The 17875-nt window shown below is 42.0% G+C and overlaps 1 protein-coding gene and 1 long non-coding RNA gene across 3 annotated transcripts in view; one reads left to right on the top strand and one right to left on the bottom strand.

Moving 5' to 3' along the window:
• The window catches only part of LOC123334028, a 39115-nt gene extending 29657 nt beyond the window's left edge, over positions 1-9458 (bottom strand). For both annotated transcript variants that reach the window (XR_006551761.2, XR_006551762.2), the window contains exon 1: positions 8958-9458. This is a non-coding gene — a long non-coding RNA (uncharacterized LOC123334028). The remainder of the gene's footprint in view (positions 1-8957) is intronic.
• A 206-nt stretch (positions 9459-9664) lies between these two features.
• Positions 9665-17334, top strand: RBM15 (RNA binding motif protein 15). The gene is made up of 2 exons (XM_006064961.4): positions 9665-12934; positions 16973-17334. The coding sequence occupies exons 1-2, from the start codon at positions 10069-10071 to the stop codon at positions 16993-16995; spliced, it is 2889 nt and encodes a 962-aa protein (XP_006065023.1). The 5' UTR covers positions 9665-10068; the 3' UTR covers positions 16996-17334.
• Positions 17335-17875: the final 541 nt, after the last annotated feature.

Raw genomic sequence — 17875 nt, 5'->3', positions numbered from 1 at the left:
GCAGAGGAGCCTGGCAAGCTACAGTCCATGGGGTCGCAAGAGTCAGACAAAATTGAGCAACTTTCACTAAGGAGATGGTCTTTTCCTGCCTTTGGACTCAAAACTGAAAAATTCTCTTCTTGGGTCTTGAAAGCCTGTTGGCTTTTGGACTAGAACTTACACCATTGGCTCTCCCGGTTCTCAGACATTTGGATTCGAACTGAAATTTATACTGTCACCTCTTCTGGGTCCCCAGCTTGCCACCTGCAGGTCGTAGGACATAGCTGTATCTATCTGTATTTATATCTATCTTTACATCCTCCTGGATCTGTTTCTCTGGAGCTGCTGCTGTTGCTGCTAAGTCGCTTCAGTCGTGTCTGACTCTGTGCGACCCCATAGACGGTAGCCCACCAGGCTCCCCCGTCCCTGGGATTCTCTAGGCAAGAACACTGGAGTGTGTTGCCATTTCCTTCTCCAATGCATGAAAGTGAAAAGTGAAAGTGAAGTCACTCAGTCGTGTCCGACTCTTAGCGACCCCCATGGACTGCAGCCTACCAGGCTCCTCCGCCCATGGGATTTTCCAGGCAAGAGTACTGGAGTGGGTTGCCATTGCCTTCTCCAGTTTCTCTGGAGAACCCTAATACAGGTGGAACCTGGAAATTTGCTTTATAAAAGGAGATCTCCCAGGTGATTTTGATTCTGACACCATTTGACAAACCCTCACTTACAGGATACAGTCCTTTCAGCCCAATATTCTGCTCCCACTTTTGTTAAATATCTCACCACTACCCTTAAGAAGACAATGGCTTTGCTGCAGAACCTCTGTATTCTCTATTTATATACCAGCTTTTATAGTTTGAGCTTTCTGTCATTTGTATTGTGAAAACAATAATTGTATTCTTATTCTTGATATAAAATATATTAAAAATCTGTAAATTAATAATTTATGTAATGTGTTTTTAAATATGCATGTGCATAAAATTTACAAATTAAATAGCAACAGTAGGAAAAAACATTTCTTTCAGATCAACATCCCCATCACCACCCCTGCCACGCTTCCAGAAAAGCTGGTCCTCTGTCCCAGGCTGGGCTCCCTGAAGATGCCCTAATCATGCTAGTCTCTCTGCCTGGAAGGTTTTTTGTTCTTTTAACGTGTATTTATTGACGATTCAGGCTGTGCCAGGCACTGTGCTATGCAATGTATCCCTCCCTCCCAGAGAAAAGCAATTGATTCTTTCTCTGAGGGCCACAGCCCCTGAGTCTGTATTTGTATCATAGCCTCCTGCCATGATGTGCTAGTTGTCTACTTTCCTAGGCTGTGAAGCTTCTCAGATCCAGGATTATATCTTGTTCATCTTTGTATCTCAATCACTGGCACAGTGCCTGATATCCAGTAGGAACTCAATGAATGTTGATGAATGAGTTCATAAATGAATGATGATAGTCCAGTGTCTGGTACATCACAGGTGATCAATAAATATTGGTTGAAATGCTATTGAATTGAAAGTGCAGGTCACAAAACAAGTGCAGGAAGAATTTCAAGAAGGGTTTCTTGAAAACAGTCAAAAAGATACCAAATGATCAAGGAGGATGAACACTGAGGGGAAAAATAAAACATAGGGGACTTCAATCTAGTCAGGGAAGGCTGCCCTGAGGAGGTAACCTGGAAATGATCCCTGAAGTATGAATAGTTCACATGGTGATGAGGGTAGAGAAGAGCATACGCCCTGGGAAGGCAGGGAGTTCAGTGAGTGTGTGGGACAGAAAGAAGGCCAGGGGGAAATGCAGAGCAAGAAGAGGCAAGAATGGTAGAAAGGCCAAACCATATAGGGCCTTGTAGGGCATATTAAGAATTCTTATCTTTATCTGCGGAGCAATGGAAACTCTCAGATTTGTGTTTTGGAAAGATCGTTCAGGGTTACACAGTAAGGAAATTTAGGGTCAGAACCGTTATGAAACATTGCTTGGACTTAGAATTCTACCCTGTGCATTCTTTATGGTCTGGAATTCTACATAACTCCCCTGACTACCCCAGCCCACACTGAGTTCTCTTATCACTAAACTTCTATACTTGACTTAATTAAAATTTTTTTTTCATTTTAATAATTCAGTGACAAATTTTAAATGTACCTGATTTTTGTTCTTATCCAAGAAAATTCTTGGTAGGGTTCATGTCATACAATTTCTCTCTGTACTTTCCTATGCTGGGTACATAGAACATAGTTTGAAAAAGATTGATTAGTTAAAGGCACTCATAATTTTTAAAATGTCACAGAAATACTGTCCATGGTCATGGACAAACCTATGCAAACATTTGTAGAAGTCTTCTTTTGTTTCCAGTAGGTTATTTATGGCTGTGTCGAGGGGCTGGGTTTCCCCAAAGCTGGTTTCTTCTTGCTAATAGTGGGCTCACAGAGATGGCTCATGAGATCTCAGAACTTTATTGCATTTCTGTGAGAAAATTTATGTACTAAACACCCCAGGAAATATAGAATCTACAACTTTTTGTCCAACTGAAACACAGTTGGTGACAGAAGCACTCACACTCTATCAACTTTATAACCTCACCAGTGTTTATAGGTGGATGGAATTTGACATGAAAGGTATAGGAAGACACACAGGATACACCATCCAGAGCTCTTTAAACTGGAATCTCCACCTGACATAGGAGCAGCAAGAGGATTTTGCCTAATACTCAACAAGGAGCAGCAAATAAAGCTTTTATTGCCTCTGACTTTAGAAGTTTCGTCCAATAACTGAGAATCTGTGAATTCCCACCTCCATTGCAAGACAGCTAATTTTTACCTCTAAACTGCCTACAATCAAATGAAATACTTTCTTCCTGTTGTTATAAACAACTGAGGTTAAAGTACCATTCTTCAAGTAGGCAGATACTAACACAGTTACTATATATTCTATGTTAGTGACTAAAAGAATTGTTCATATCATTTGTTATAATTTTTTTGTTATAAAATGTTCCCTGTCAGAGTATTGTATCTGTTCAAAACACAGAAAGGGAGGATAGATATGGGGGGCAATCTGCAGTGTCACCCCTAATACATAAGAATGACTTCAAATCAAATGCTTTCACAGACTTGGGAAAAAAACCAAACCTACACATATTCTTCTTCTTAAATATTTGTAAAATAAATTGGATCTCTAAGCCTCAGTTTCCTTTACCTGATAAAGAAGCTGGGGGGAGGGGGGCGGGCGGTGTACTTCCCTGGTGGCCCAGTGGTTGAAAAGCCACCTGCCAGTGCAGGGGACATGGGCTTAATCCCTGGTCCAGGAAGATCCCACATGCTGTGGGGCAACTAAACTTGTGGGCCACAGCTACTGAGCCTATGCCCTAGAGCCTGTGATTCACAGCAAGAGAAGCCATTGCAATAAGTCCACTTGCTACCAAAAGTTGTTTAAAAAAGGCATTAAAAGGGAGGATTATAAGCCTGCCTATCTCCTTAGGTTGTTGTGAGAGTGAAGCAAGCCAATGGGAGAAAAGTTTGAGCAGAATACCTGGTATGTAGTATGTGCTCAATAAAGTCTGGCTTTGATTTTTATTATCTATTTGTAAATTATGCAATCTGATTTGTTTGTTCAGGCTTCACCCTGCTGGAGAGCCATTTCATTTCCAACAACCTGGTTCATACGGGATTCAGTGGAAAGTGTCCCACAGGGGGGACTTACTTAGTAGATTTAAGTTCCATCCCACACCTTGCAGATTTACATGCCAAGTTCAGTAAATCAGAGAACATAGAATTACAAGGTTTTTATGAAAGGCAGAGTTTTTCCAGAGAAGCCAGGACTCCAGAATTGGCCTATGGTTCCTTTCCCTTGGACTCTTTCTTTAAAATGAAATAAACAAAAACTACCACCACCACCAGCAACTGCAATTAGCCTCTTGAACCTTAGTCTCCCAATCTGCAATTAAGATAATCACATTTGCCCTAACTCATATAATTACTATGAGGATCAAATTGGATAATATAAGTGAAATCATGAAATGACAGTTTTCATTGAAGCTTGCTAAGTACCTTGAGCTTTCCATGCATTGTGTCATGTAATTCACCCAGTACATAGTTGTGGAAGAGACTGTTGGTGGCCCCAATGCCTGTTCTCCCTCTTTCTCCTTAGAAATAAGACCCCTGATTCTTATCTGGCCTAAAGTATATAGAGTATACTTCCCAGTCTTCTTTTCTAAGTGTGGCCAGAGGTTTATGTTTTGGCAAATGAGATAGAAGCAGAATTTTAGTGAGTTACTTCCAGGTGGTCTTAAGAGGAGGACATGCAGTTGTTCCTCCCATCATCTGCCCTGCTGGGTGCCTGCAATGCTTATTTGATGGCTGGAATTTGAAAAGCCATATTATTAATATAATACATCCTGTGGTAGCATAAGGATTGCAGGACATCAAAATAGAAGAAAATAATCCATTCCTTGAAAGTTATCTGATAACATGGAAGAATCATAGTAACATTATGAATGAAAAATGCAAGCCTCAGGAAGATTACAGATACAAATTAGTATAAAGTTACAAAGCAAGGGAAACTAAAATAATATACTTTTAAGGTGATATATGTGCATGTGCATGAGTGCATGCACATGCACATATATTAAGGAATTTTTAAAAATCCACTTTTATATATATTTTCCCCAAACTTCATGATAGGGACTTTAAAATTCCTTAAAATTTTTTTTTAAGTTCTCAAAACAAGGGATAGCTAAATACCAGATTCAGGATAGTAGCTATCTATGAGGGTAGGCAATGGATAAGGGAGGAACATTTATATAAGGAGTATGTCTATATAAGGAGTATATAAGGAGTAGACGTATGTCTACATAAGTAGTCTACATAAGTAGACTACTTATGTCTATATAAGGAGTAGACATAAAATACTGGTAACTCTATTTCTTGGATTGAGTGATAGGTTCATGGGTATGTACTATGTTTTGATAAGTAAATTAAAAGTTTAAAGACCCATGAATGGACCATTAATGATTATGTCTCAGGAACTGAGGATTATGATAAATCCAATTCTATATACTAAAGTTCAAAGAGAAAATATACTAGTTAACAGCAATGCATGCTTACTGTGTGCCACGCACTCTTCTAAGCTCTTTATACAATCAGATGAGCCATGGTTGGTTGAATCCAAGGACACAGAACCCGTGGATACTGAGGGTCAAACTGTATGTTTTAACCCATTTAATCCTCCTGGTAAAGAGGTTTTATAATTATCCTCATCTTATAGATGAGAAAATAAAGGCCCAGAGAAATTAATAGTAATTCTTTTGAGACCTACAGCAGAGCTGGCATTTAATCCAGGCTGGCTGGTTCCAAAGTTCATGCTCTTAGCCACTGCCCTATAAAATGTCTAAATAAATGAAAGAGATAATTATATTAGGGCTTAGTCATGTAGAAAAAATTATAGCAGAGTCTTTCTGTAACAGTGTTAAAGGGTGAACCACATGCATAGCTTACGTATGCTAAAACCCACTGAATTGTATGCTTTAAATGGGTGAATTTTATGGTATGTAAATTATATCTTAATAAAGCTGTTTTTAAAAAACCATACAAACCACAAACAAGTGACTTTATAGTGCAAACTGTGTCCTAAATGATTATTTGCTATTTTAGGGATTTCATATATGTCTATGCGTAAAACACACACTTTTTCTGCAGAGCAAACAAAACAAATCTTACTGTCAGGCCACTCATTTCACAAAAGAAAATGAAACAAAAAAATTTAATTCACAACTGTGAGTGGGAAATTTTTTAAAAAATTTCCAGCTTCAGGCCTCTTTGCATCTGCCAGGAAATCAAAGGGCTCTCAGCTCCCAAGGTAAATTTCATATTGCAGTCATAATTGTCTGTGTGTATTGAGGATACACAAACAATAAAACCTAGGAAGGAAGAGGGTGGAAAGAACACATTTGACAGGAAACATACTGATATCTTTTAATTGCCCAGCTTTCTTCCTTGAATGTAACTTTCATTTTTGCTTTTCCTTTTTAATCCAAAACTGATTCTAAAGGAGATGGAGAAAGCACTTTATTTAGACAGCTAGGGGCTTTGAGTTGTACAGCTGCAAGGGGTCAACACTGAAGCCACAACCGGCAATGGCAGCTTTTCCTCAACACTATTTTTTGGTTTTTGACAAGGCACTAAAAGGAGAGATCATCCTGCTGCTATGATGCTCAGGCCATCTGTTGGTAGCTTAACTCTGTTTTCATGACCGCTGAAAGATCCTCCTCACCCAGGTCAGTTATCCTCACAAATCTGGCCATAGACCACAAGGAGAGCAGATGAAAGCCTGGACTGGACCTCAACAACTCCATCACCAACAGTAGAAAAAGTGTTCAAAGTCTTGCCCCTCTAAACCGTGGGTCACTTTTATCCTCTCTCAGCCCTCTGAAAAGCACATGTGTGAACACAGGCTGGTATAACTTCAATAAGCCACTTCATACTTTAAAGAACACAAAGGAAATGAAACCAAAATAAATCACTTAACTACAGCTTGGATCAACATGTCATGTCATTCATTATTCAGTTCTGTCATACACACACACACACAGGTGGTATTTTGGCTCTGTTACTGATAATGGAATCCAGGCCTTTTCATACCTATCCATTAAACTTACCAGTCCTCTTGATATCAGACAGGCTATCACCTCCCCTCTGGTGCCCCCCACCCCCACCCCAGATGAGCCTTCCTACCATAGCCACTTGTAGGCAATATCTTCCATCAAGTTCCTTGGTGTTTCAAATAGCAAGCCACTAAGCCTCGCAGAGCCTCAGGCACGGCAGTATCATTCTCTATATTCTCTCCCTCAATTCTCGTGCTCCTTCAGTCCCTACGAGATTTGGGATACTATACTTATTTGGTCATTATTTTTACTTTTTTAAAAAAAATCAGTGAGTCACCTAAGCAGGTTAATTTAGGCCCAAAACAGTCACCCTGGAGACCGATTTATTTAGGTTAGCTATTGCTGTTGTTGTTCAGTCGGTTGCTCAGTCGTGTCCCACATGTGAACCCATGGACTGCAGCACACCAGTCTTCCCTGTCCTTCACCAACTCCCGGAGTTTGCTCAAACTCATGTCCATTGAGTCGATGATGCCCTTCAACTATCTCATCCTGTGGTCCCCTTCCCCTCCTGCCTTTAATATTTTCTAGGTTAGCTGTAACAGATAATGCTTAATCAGGTAATGGCTTAACTTCAATTTTGTGTTGAGTTCTATGAAAATCCCCTATGTAAAGTCATTTTTCTTTTGAATAATGTTTTTTTTTTTTTTTAATTGGCCTAAATTAAAAAAAAAAAAATTCTATCTTTAAGGATCATTTCCCACTAAAGGAACCAGAATTACTTGGAGAAATGGTTTATTTCATTTCCGGAGCCAATAAGCTTGGAACAAAATAATCAAGAGGGGGAAGAATAAGAGGACAATGTAGATGAAACAAGACTGACATGATCTGAAAATGGCTGAAATGTTGGGTACAAGAGAGTTCTTTAAAGCATTGTACTTTTGTACATTTTTTAGTTTTTCCATAAAAAATTTTTTAAGGAAAGCTAAAAATAATTGCTATTTTGAAAAACACAAATAGCAATATCATGCACATGGTAAAACAAGTATTAATAACGCATAAAGCTATATAATGAAAATTTGAGTCGTTCTCCCACCCAGACCCTCAGCTCCCCTCTCCTCAGCATCTCAGTAACCTAAGTAGTCTCAACTGTTTCTATGAATATATATATGTATATATATACAAAATGTACAAACACATAAACAGGCATATTATTTTTTAAGACTACAAATGGTAGCATATTATACACACCATACTATGCCTTATGAAGTTATTTTAACAGTTTTAATACAATGACTATGTCCACACATTACAGTATCATAGAAATGCTTTTGCATATTTGGTTTCTTTTAAGCTTTTATAGTCTACTCCAGATAAAAGGCTCACATCTTCACCTTCTCCAAATTTCTTAAAAGAGCCAGGGCTAAACAGTTTTCTGGAGAAGGCAATGGCAACCCACTCCAGTACTCTTGCCTGGAGAATCCCATGGACGGAGGAGCCTGTAGGCTACAGACCATAGGGTCGCTAAGAGTCGGACACGACTGAGCGACTTCACGTTCACTTTTCACTTTCATGCATTGGAGAAGGAAATGGCAACCCACTCCAGTATTCTTGTCTGGAGAATCCCAGGGACAGAGAAGCCTGTTGGGCTGCCATCTATGGGGTCGCACATAGTCGGACACGACTGACGCGACTTAGCAGCAGCAGCAAACAGTTTTGAGTTTCTAAAAGTTTCAAAGTTTAGGTTTCAGTTTGGGGGACCTAGTTACCTCAAAAGTTGTCATGTTTAAAAACATCTCACATTGTCTCCTACAGATAGAATCTTGAGAGATGTAGTTGAAAAGAGTATCAATACAAGAATCCCCTTTCCTCTGCCCAGAGGACATGAGGAGGAATGCATAAAAGCTTAGCCCTGGGATGAACTAAGCACTAGCTCCTTTCATCGGATAGAAACTGTACCTGTTTTCAACTCGGTATCACCAGCACCCCACACAAGTGCTTTATTGTCTGACACAATGAAGGTCTATGGAAAGAAAGTTGGGTTTTAAAGCGGCGAATAATTGTACGAGTCAAAAGAGATGGACTTAGATGGCAAGGTGGCTGTTCTACCCGGTTCTAGCATAAACTAACTGAAGGTGGGGGTACGTACAAGAAGCCACAGGAAAAAAACGCGACACATCTGCAGGGAGCAAAGTACATTCATTTCACTCGATTATTTACCAGAGAAGGTTATTAACATATAAAAATCAAACGCAGCTATATTATCGGACGACAAAACCCCAAATCTACGTGAATTTGCAACATAAATCATGAAGCTTATACTCGTCCGCCGTGGCCCGAGAGTCCCCACCTCGACTACAGGAGTCGAAACTGGAAGCTTCAGTCTCTCTGTCCTTACCCCAGGACACTCTGGCGAGAATGAAACGCACCGAGCAGTGCCGGCTTCCAGCCTGGGCTAAGCACCGGCTCCAGCACTGCGGGACCCCAAGGGCCTGCGGTCGGCTTACGACCCGCCCGGCCCGGGCGTTAGTGTGACCCCGCGCTTCGTAAACTGTGAACCCGGCCCCGCCTGCTCCGCGGGCCCCAGAGCGCTTTCTTGCGTACGGTGGGTGGGGCTTTTAAAGGCCTTTCACGCAAAGGCCAACGGGGCTAAGATGGTGTCCGCTGGGCGCCCCTGGACGGTTTCCTGAGGGATTCGTGGGCCCAACAGTGGGAGGGAAGAGACAGAAGCCCAGCTCCTTGTCCCACACAGGTAGGAGGTAGGGCGCCCAGAAGTTCTGAGGTCCGAGGGCCAAACCCCAACCAAGTACTCCGGGGGAGCGAACAAATGTTGGAAAGAAAAACGCCGAACGCGGGGAGGCGGAACTGTTTCATGGTCACCATTTCGCGACATCTAAGTGACGTCGCACAGCAAGCACGTATTCTACTCTTTCACCTTCAGGCAGCCTCCTCATTGTAAGAGCCTACGCCTTTAAGCGAGTGATGGACAGTTATTTCGGCCTATCAACTTCATCGTCAACATCCAATCAGATTTAAACTTCTTTCAGCCGCCGGAGGAGTTGGAAGAAAGGCGTCGAAAGAGGGAGCTTTCTCTCTCTCGCGAGATCGCTGTGAGCCGCCCTCTCAGAAAAAAAAAAAAATGCTAGAACATATGGCCTGACTTCCCAAATAGTAGGTTAAAGGACGGGGTCATAAACCAATGAAAGTTATGAGGAGGCGGGATCAATGCTTTCGCCCCGCAAGAAGTACCGTTAGAGGGCAGACTTTTTGTCCAATCAACGCCTCAAGACTTTGGGTCAGGTGACCGTCGAGTACGCGGGGCGGAGCTACAGTCTGGCGCGAGGAACCGTTAAGATGGACAACGAATATAACCAATGAGGTACCCTGACTAGGGCGTTGGGAACCCAATATCAGTGGTTGGGCGGGCGCCTTCCCGGAGCGCGGGGAGCTGTAAAGACAGACAAATAGTTTTCCCAATGAGACTGTAGAAGAGCGGAACTAATTGACCAATGAAGACTGCGGGGCGGGACCCTCTGCCGCGGCAGAGTCCAAGATGGCGGCGTGCGGTTCCGCTGTGTGAAACGAGCGCGGGGCGGCGGGTTAGTCAGTTCCGCGGAGAAGATCTCCGACGCCCCGCTACCATGAAGGGAAAAGAGCGCTCTCCGGTCAAGCCGAAACGCTCCCGTGGTGGTGAGGATTCGACTTCCCGCGGGGAGCGGAGCAAGAAGTTAGGGGGCTCTGGTGGCAGCAATGGGAGCAGCAGCGGAAAGACCGACGGCGGCGGCGGGTCGCGGCGCAGCCTTCATCTGGACAAGTCTAGCAGCCGAGGTGGTAGCCGCGAGTACGACACCGGAGGGGGCAGCTCCAGTAGCCGCTTGCATAGTTACAGCTCCCCAAGCACCAAAAATTCCTCGGGCGGGGGCGAGTCGCGCAGCAGCTCCCGGGGTGGAGGCGGGGAGTCACGTTCCTCTGGGGCCGCCTCTTCAGCTCCTGGCGGCGGAGATGGCGGGGAATACAAGACACTGAAGATAAGCGAGTTGGGGTCCCAGCTGAGTGACGAAGCAGTGGAGGACGGATTGTTTCACGAGTTTAAACGCTTCGGTGATGTAAGTGTCAAAATCAGTCATCTCTCGGGTTCTGGCAGCGGGGATGAGCGAGTAGCCTTTGTGAACTTCCGGCGGCCAGAGGACGCGCGGGCGGCCAAGCATGCCAGAGGCCGCCTAGTGCTCTATGACCGGCCTCTGAAGATAGAAGCCGTGTATGTGAGCCGGCGCCGCAGCCGCTCCCCTTTAGACAAAGATTCCTATCCTCCTTCAGCCAGTGTGGTCGGGTCCTCTGTAAGTGGTCACCGGCACCCCCCTGGAGGAGGTGGTGGAGGCCAGAGATCACTTTCCCCTGGTGGTGCAGCCTTGGGATACAGAGACTACCGCTTGCAGCAGTTGGCCCTTGGCCGCCTGCCCCCTCCACCTCCGCCACCACTGCCCCGAGACCTGGAGAGAGAGCGAGACTACTCGTTCTATGAGAGAGTGCGCCCAGCCTACAGTCTTGAGCCAAGGGTGGGAACTGGAGCAGGTGCTGCTCCTTTCAGAGAAGTAGATGAGATCTCACCCGAGGATGATCAGCGAGCTAACCGGACGCTTTTCTTGGGCAACCTAGACATCACTGTGACAGAGAGTGATCTGAGAAGGGCTTTTGACCGTTTCGGAGTCATCACAGAGGTAGACATCAAGAGGCCTTCTCGGGGCCAGACCAGTACCTATGGCTTTCTCAAATTTGAAAACCTAGATATGTCTCACCGGGCCAAACTAGCGATGTCTGGCAAAATTATCATTCGGAATCCTATCAAAATTGGTTATGGCAAAGCTACACCCACCACCCGCCTTTGGGTAGGTGGCCTGGGTCCTTGGGTGCCTCTTGCTGCCCTGGCACGGGAGTTTGACCGATTTGGCACCATACGCACCATTGACTACCGCAAAGGTGATAGTTGGGCATATATCCAGTATGAAAGCCTGGATGCAGCTCATGCTGCTTGGACCCATATGAGGGGCTTCCCACTTGGTGGCCCAGATCGTCGCCTTAGAGTAGACTTTGCAGACACAGAACATCGTTACCAGCAGCAATATCTGCAGCCTCTGCCGTTAACTCATTATGAACTGGTGACAGATGCTTTTGGACACCGGGCACCCGACCCTTTGAGGGGTGCTCGGGATAGGACACCACCCATACTGTACAGAGATCGTGATAGGGACCTTTATCCTGACTCTGATTGGGTTCCGCCCCCACCCCCAGTCCGTGAACGCAGCACTCGGACTGCAGCTACTGCTGTGCCTGCTTATGAGCCACTGGATAGCCTGGATCGCAGGCGGGATGGCTGGTCGTTGGACCGGGACAGAGGTGATCGAGATCTGCCCAGCAGCAGAGACCAACCTAGGAAGCGAAGGCTGCCTGAGGAGAGTGGGGGTCGGCATCTGGATAGGTCCCCAGAGAGTGACCGTCCACGAAAACGTCATTGCGCGCCTTCTCCTGACCGCAGTCCAGAATTGGTCAGTAGCCGGGATCGCTACAACAGCGACAACGATCGATCTTCCCGTCTTCTCTTGGAAAGGCCCTCTCCAATCAGAGACCGACGAGGTAGTTTGGAGAAAAGCCAGGGTGACAAGCGAGACCGTAAAAACTCAGCATCAGCTGAACGGGATAAGAAGCACCGGACAACTGCTTCCACGGAGGGTAAAAGCCCTCTGAAAAAAGAAGATCGGCCTGATGGGAGTGCATCCAGCACCAGCACTGCTTCATCAAAGCTGAAGTCCCCTTCCCAGAAACAGGATGGGGGGACCGCCCCTGCAGCAGCAGCATCTCCCAAACTCTGTTTGGCCTGGCAGGGCATGCTTCTGTTGAAGAACAGCAACTTTCCTTCCAACATGCATCTGTTGCAGGGTGACCTCCAGGTGGCTAGTAGTCTTCTTGTGGAGGGCTCAACTGGGGGCAAAGTGGCCCAGCTCAAGATCACTCAGCGTCTTCGTTTGGACCAGCCCAAGTTGGATGAAGTAACGCGACGCATCAAAGTGGCAGGGCCCAATGGTTATGCTATTCTTCTGGCTGTGCCTGGAAGTTCTGATAGCAGGTCCTCTTCTTCCTCAGCCACATCAGACACTGCCACCTCTACTCAGAGGCCACTTAGGAACCTTGTGTCCTACTTAAAGCAAAAGCAGGCCGCTGGGGTGATCAGCCTCCCTGTGGGGGGCAACAAAGACAAGGAAAACACCGGAGTCCTTCATGCCTTTCCACCCTGTGAGTTCTCCCAGCAGTTCCTGGATTCCCCTGCCAAGGCACTGGCCAAATCTGAAGAAGATTACCTGGTCATGATCATTGTCCGTGGTGCGTCTTAAAGTCCATGTGTAACTTGTATTTAGTACTTTGACATGGTTCCTGTTTTGTGATGTGTAATGGGATACAGCTTCAGATGAAATTTTCTTTTTAATTAGTTGTTTAGTTTTAGGTATTTTCTTTTTTATATTTTTATAAACCTCTTTAAAATAGAAGTCAGGAGAAAAGTTTAGCTATTATTTTAAGTGAAAGGACTCCCCTAAAGGTAGCAGGCAAGTGGATTTACTTTAATTAGGAGTTTCCACTCTTATGTGTAACTGTTTTTCTCTTTTTCTGCGGATTTTTTTTCTTTTTTAATCTTGAACTTAAAAAAAAATCCTCAAAGTTACAAAACCAGAAATTTGAAAAGTTAGAATTTGAAAAACAAAGAGCCCACTAGCTGTGAAAAGATAATGGCTTTGATTGGTATGTAGGTAAATAATTCCTGTACCAGAAATGTTATTTGTGTGGCTGAAATTTGAGCAGGGATCTCAGGAGTATAAGCTGGTAAAGCATACATAAAATGTTGCAATTACTTTAATCAGGTATTTGAGTATTTTTCTTAAAATATGTGGTGTGTTCCCAAGAGCTTGCTTTAACATATATGCTTTTACCATTAGTTTTTGAGTTCTGTATCCCATATATGCACTTTTGGTTTGTAGCTGTAGCTGTTCGGTAAAAATAGAGGAGTGTGTTACAAACCACGTTGTCTTTTGCTTACACTAGTATGCAGGAAGTGAGTAGGTGCTTTTAAAATCAGAATTCTTTGGTCAGTTATTGGTGTGTGGTGGTGTTTTCACTGACTTTCAGAGGGGTATAGCAGGTACAGTTCTAATTGTTGCAAATTTCAAAACTTGTGTTTTTCATCAGAGGTGAGTTTTTATTTTTGTATTCACCCAAATTTCTGACTTCAGTAATAGAAAGAAGAGTTGTCTGCAGGCTCAAAAGTCATCCTTTTATTTCAGTGGGCATTAATCACCCATATCTGGATTGCAGAATTTTTTTTAAGTCATTTTGAAATACTTTTGACATACTCTCAAAATATTGCTTGGATTTTTATTTTCATATTTAAACAGCGATGACTTCACATTATTGAAAGTATTTTGAGTATCTTTGAAATTTTTGTTTATATTTTCACTGGTGTCCAGCCACAGAGAATTGAAATAATCAGTTTAGGAAAACTGTTTTTTAGTGGTTTATTTTCTCAGACACCTGGAATTAGTATAAAATAATTTAGCCCACCTCCACAGTTTTTTCCCAAACTGAAGATTATCAATTTCTGGTTCTTAACAAGAGCTTTTGCTGCTTAACAACAATTCATGGTTTCCTTGTCTTTTTTATTTTCCTCCTCCACCCCCAATCCCTAGTTTCTCAGGTCATTTGTAAGTGTATTTCCCCCTGTGGTTTAAATGTTGAGGACTTTAGCTAAAGCCCTTGATATTTAATTATGATTAGAAACTTGAGGACCTTTAGATCATGGTCATGTTTCTATGCTATGTAAGTGACTTACTGAAAGCCTGGCAGAGCTCAACTGTTTTCTTTCTGTTACCAAAGCTGATAGTTTTGAAATAGCACCAATAATAACCCAGGGAAACGTCATGTAATTTTTAATTGTCCATTATGACAGGTGTCTAATGCATGTTAGCATGAAAGCCTCATCACTGCTGTGTCATCCTTTTTAGTTTTCACTATGCATTTATAAGTTTTCTTTGTAAGTTTGGAGACTTTTGTGTTTTTTGTTTTTAAACTGGAAAAACTAGCCATTTTGAGAGAAGGAAGATAATAGGGTATGAGCACAGAGGTCCTTGGTGTGCCTGTAGGGAAAATACCTGGAAGTCCTACAATGAACACTTTTGGTCCTTTTGCTTTTAAAAAACTGCTTGACACGCTAATATGGAATAGACACCTGTTCAGAAACTTATGTCAGTGTGCAGTCTATGCATAAATAAATGGGGTCAAAGTACAATTTGTGGCTAGATACATTTTTTTCCAGTTTAAATAGTCTCACTAACCATTAACTTTTGAATACCTTTTGATAAGATGGCTGGACAAATGATTTTACTCTTTTAGAGAGTAAAGTCCTTGATATCTAATTTTACTCTAATCCAAAGTGTGTGTGGCTTTTTTTTTTTTTTAAGTTGATATGCCAGCTTATCAAAGAGTAGAGTACTATGGGTTTGCTCCATGTTTGTTTGATTCTTTATCTGACATCGTGGCTTTTGTTAGATCTGGGCAATTTGCACTTCAGTGCTTTTGAAACAATGGCTTGATACCATTTCTAAATGTATGTATTATAACAAAATTATGTTTAGTTTGGTGCTTACCTACAGAGTGCCATCATTCAGATGAATCTCTTATTTGTATTGTTCATTCTGTTGTTCAGGTTTATAACATTGGTAAATTATCTACCTAAACTTAAGAGTAGAATGAAAGCATTTGTCTAAAACAATCTGGTTCTAATTCTCACTAGCCAGAATTTGTAATCTCAACATTGGATGTTCTTTGTGACAGCCAGTTGTTTCTTTTGCTTTTATTTTTTTTAAAATGTATTTGTTTGATTGATTTTTCTGGAACTCAAGTTCAAATGAATGGAATTTCTTAAGTATATCATTAAATGACTCATTAAGTATTACTGGTGAAAAAAAAGAAGCATTAAGCTAATTTAGATTTTTAATCACAATTTCAAAGTTTATGAAAAATTAATCATTCAGCTCCTAGTCAATTTATTTTTAGTGTTATTTTGTTGGTTGTTACTGAGATTCCTATAAAGAGTTTTCCACGAAAAAATTTAAATTCCTGGTATGAGATGTCTGTTTTGACTCTCACTCAAGAGTAAGCAGAGTTTTCCCTTTAAGGATTACATCTTAAAACGTCCGTCCTTTGGCTGATATAAGCTTTTGTCACGGTTTGAAGGTAATATGTTCCTGGCCCTTAGCTCAGTTAGACCACTTGAGGTACAACAGTAAAAGTAAGGGGTGTGTTGCTTTCAGAGTCTAACACTTGTTTAGTTTATTTAAAAACTATTTCATGAGCATATTTTCACTGACAGTTTTTGTTGTTGTTTTGTCTTTTTAATTTCTTTTAATAGTTTCTTCAGACAGTGAAATTGCTCATTATGCAGGTACAGCTTAAACTGCAGTTTGGGTCCATATAGGAACCATTCACCAAAAACTCTGTGGTGACAGAACTAGGAAATCCTCTTGAGAAGAGGGCCTTAATGACCATTTTGTGAAAAAGTTTTTGGAGAGAATTTCTGGACTTTTTTTTCTGTCTCTGCCACAATATTTGGTTTGGAGATAGGAGTTAGGTATGAGAACAGGAAGAGAAATGGAGCTGACCCTGTTAACATTCTGGTTATAGTGATATGCCTAAAGGGAGAAAATGATTTCAGGTGACCACAGTGAACTGTCTAGCTTAATGAAGAGTTTTATATGTATGATTTAAACAGTTGGAAATTTAAAGTCCCACAGTGTTCTTTGGCTGTTTAGCAATTGTTTGTATGAGTGTTTTAAAGAAAATAACAGCTGCTGTCTTTGGTAACACAAATGAAGGTGGATTTTTAAAAGGTTTTGTATCTTGACCCCTTTCTACAATGATGGAGTAGGTCTGTATTGCTCCATATAAATTACAGAATGAAAATAGAGGGGGTATAAGTTTGACTAAACTCCACCTTTTTATAGTTTCTTTTTTTTTTTTTAACTTATATAGAATATATTGATTATAAATTGATTATAAACTTGATTTTTTCTGCATTTTTTTGACATGTTTTACTCAGTTACATGAGTACAAAGGATATTTTCAGTCCTATAATCCTTAATTGCAGTCTTTAAAAAAAAAATTCACCCTATTGTTCTACTTGTTGTCTGTTCACAGTAAGTTCATTTCAAGGTTTGTGCCAGTGGGTATTATTGGTGCTTTTTGAAGTCAAGGTGGATTGTCCAGGAAGGTCTTGTTAATGTTATGTTTATCTATAATGGCATAGGGGAAATATATATATTTTTAATATTGTAAACATTTGTACTGAATAACCTTTTTTTCCCCCCCTGCAAGCAAAACTGGTGAACAACGGATGAAGACATGGAATTCAAAGCTCTAATGGACCTTTTTGAAGAGAAGTTGTGGCTTATGTGAAGTTTACATGGGCCTCTTGATGGAAGAAAGCTAATCTGTTTAGTATTTGTGCATTTTACTAAAATGGCAGCTTAAAGTTGTGTATCTGCTATTGTGATGCCAATGCCGGTGTTTTAAGTGGAAAAAAAATGACCTTGCTTTGTGCTGTGTACACAAGATTTCTGGAAAAGAAAAACCCTTTTTATGGCTCACACAGCTTAAAAGTAGCTGTCACTCAAACGTGCGCTCACAGTTGAGCTGCTTTTGTTTTATTCTAAATAAATTGTTTCTTTTGAGGAAAATGTTTTTCTGCCTGGAAGTGAATTGACGGCAAACCTTTGACCCCTTTGTTTGCAGCTGAGGAGGTACTTGCTGCTGCTCAGATCTTGTATGTCTTGAGCAAGAAGCAGGGAGACCATCATTTTGACTATCACAGTGTGTCAATTCTGAAGGATCACTAGTGTTACTGTGACCCCCTTTGTTTGCAGTGAAGGGGATCATTTGCTTCTCAGTCCTCAACTTGATGAGGAAATGGTGCTGTTTGCTGGCACGCAAGAAGCCGGGGCAAGCACCGTAATCCTCACCACAGTGCACAAGTCGGGGGCTTTGCTGGTTTGAAGAGCCGGAGTTGCTGAATTTTAAGTTTTGATTTATTTTGTCCACCCATCACGTTTGGCCTTAGTTTCATTTTTAATTTGAAGAAAAGTTTGAAATTGCTTTATCTTGCACTTAACATTTGCACCAAATTGCCAAAAGAAGGAGAAATGCTCCGCTTGCTTTTTAAATGTTAATGATGATGTTAATAAAGCCTTTCCTGACACACTTGAGGAGCTCCTCCATCTT

This window comes from Bubalus bubalis, chromosome 6 (genome assembly GCF_019923935.1).
Source record: "Bubalus bubalis isolate 160015118507 breed Murrah chromosome 6, NDDB_SH_1, whole genome shotgun sequence".
In the NCBI taxonomy this organism is placed as follows: domain Eukaryota; kingdom Metazoa; phylum Chordata; class Mammalia; order Artiodactyla; family Bovidae; genus Bubalus; species Bubalus bubalis.
This window is presented reverse-complemented; position numbering and strand designations above follow the sequence as displayed.

Coding starts and splice junctions, on each gene's coding strand:
- RBM15 (XM_006064961.4), top strand. CDS start 10,069: ATGAAGACTGCGGGGCGGGACCCTCTGCCGCGGCAGAGTCCAAGATGG. Junction 12,935..16,972: donor GGTCATGATCATTGTCCGTG/GTGCGTCTTAAA, acceptor CCCCCCTGCAAG/CAAAACTGGTGAACAACGGA.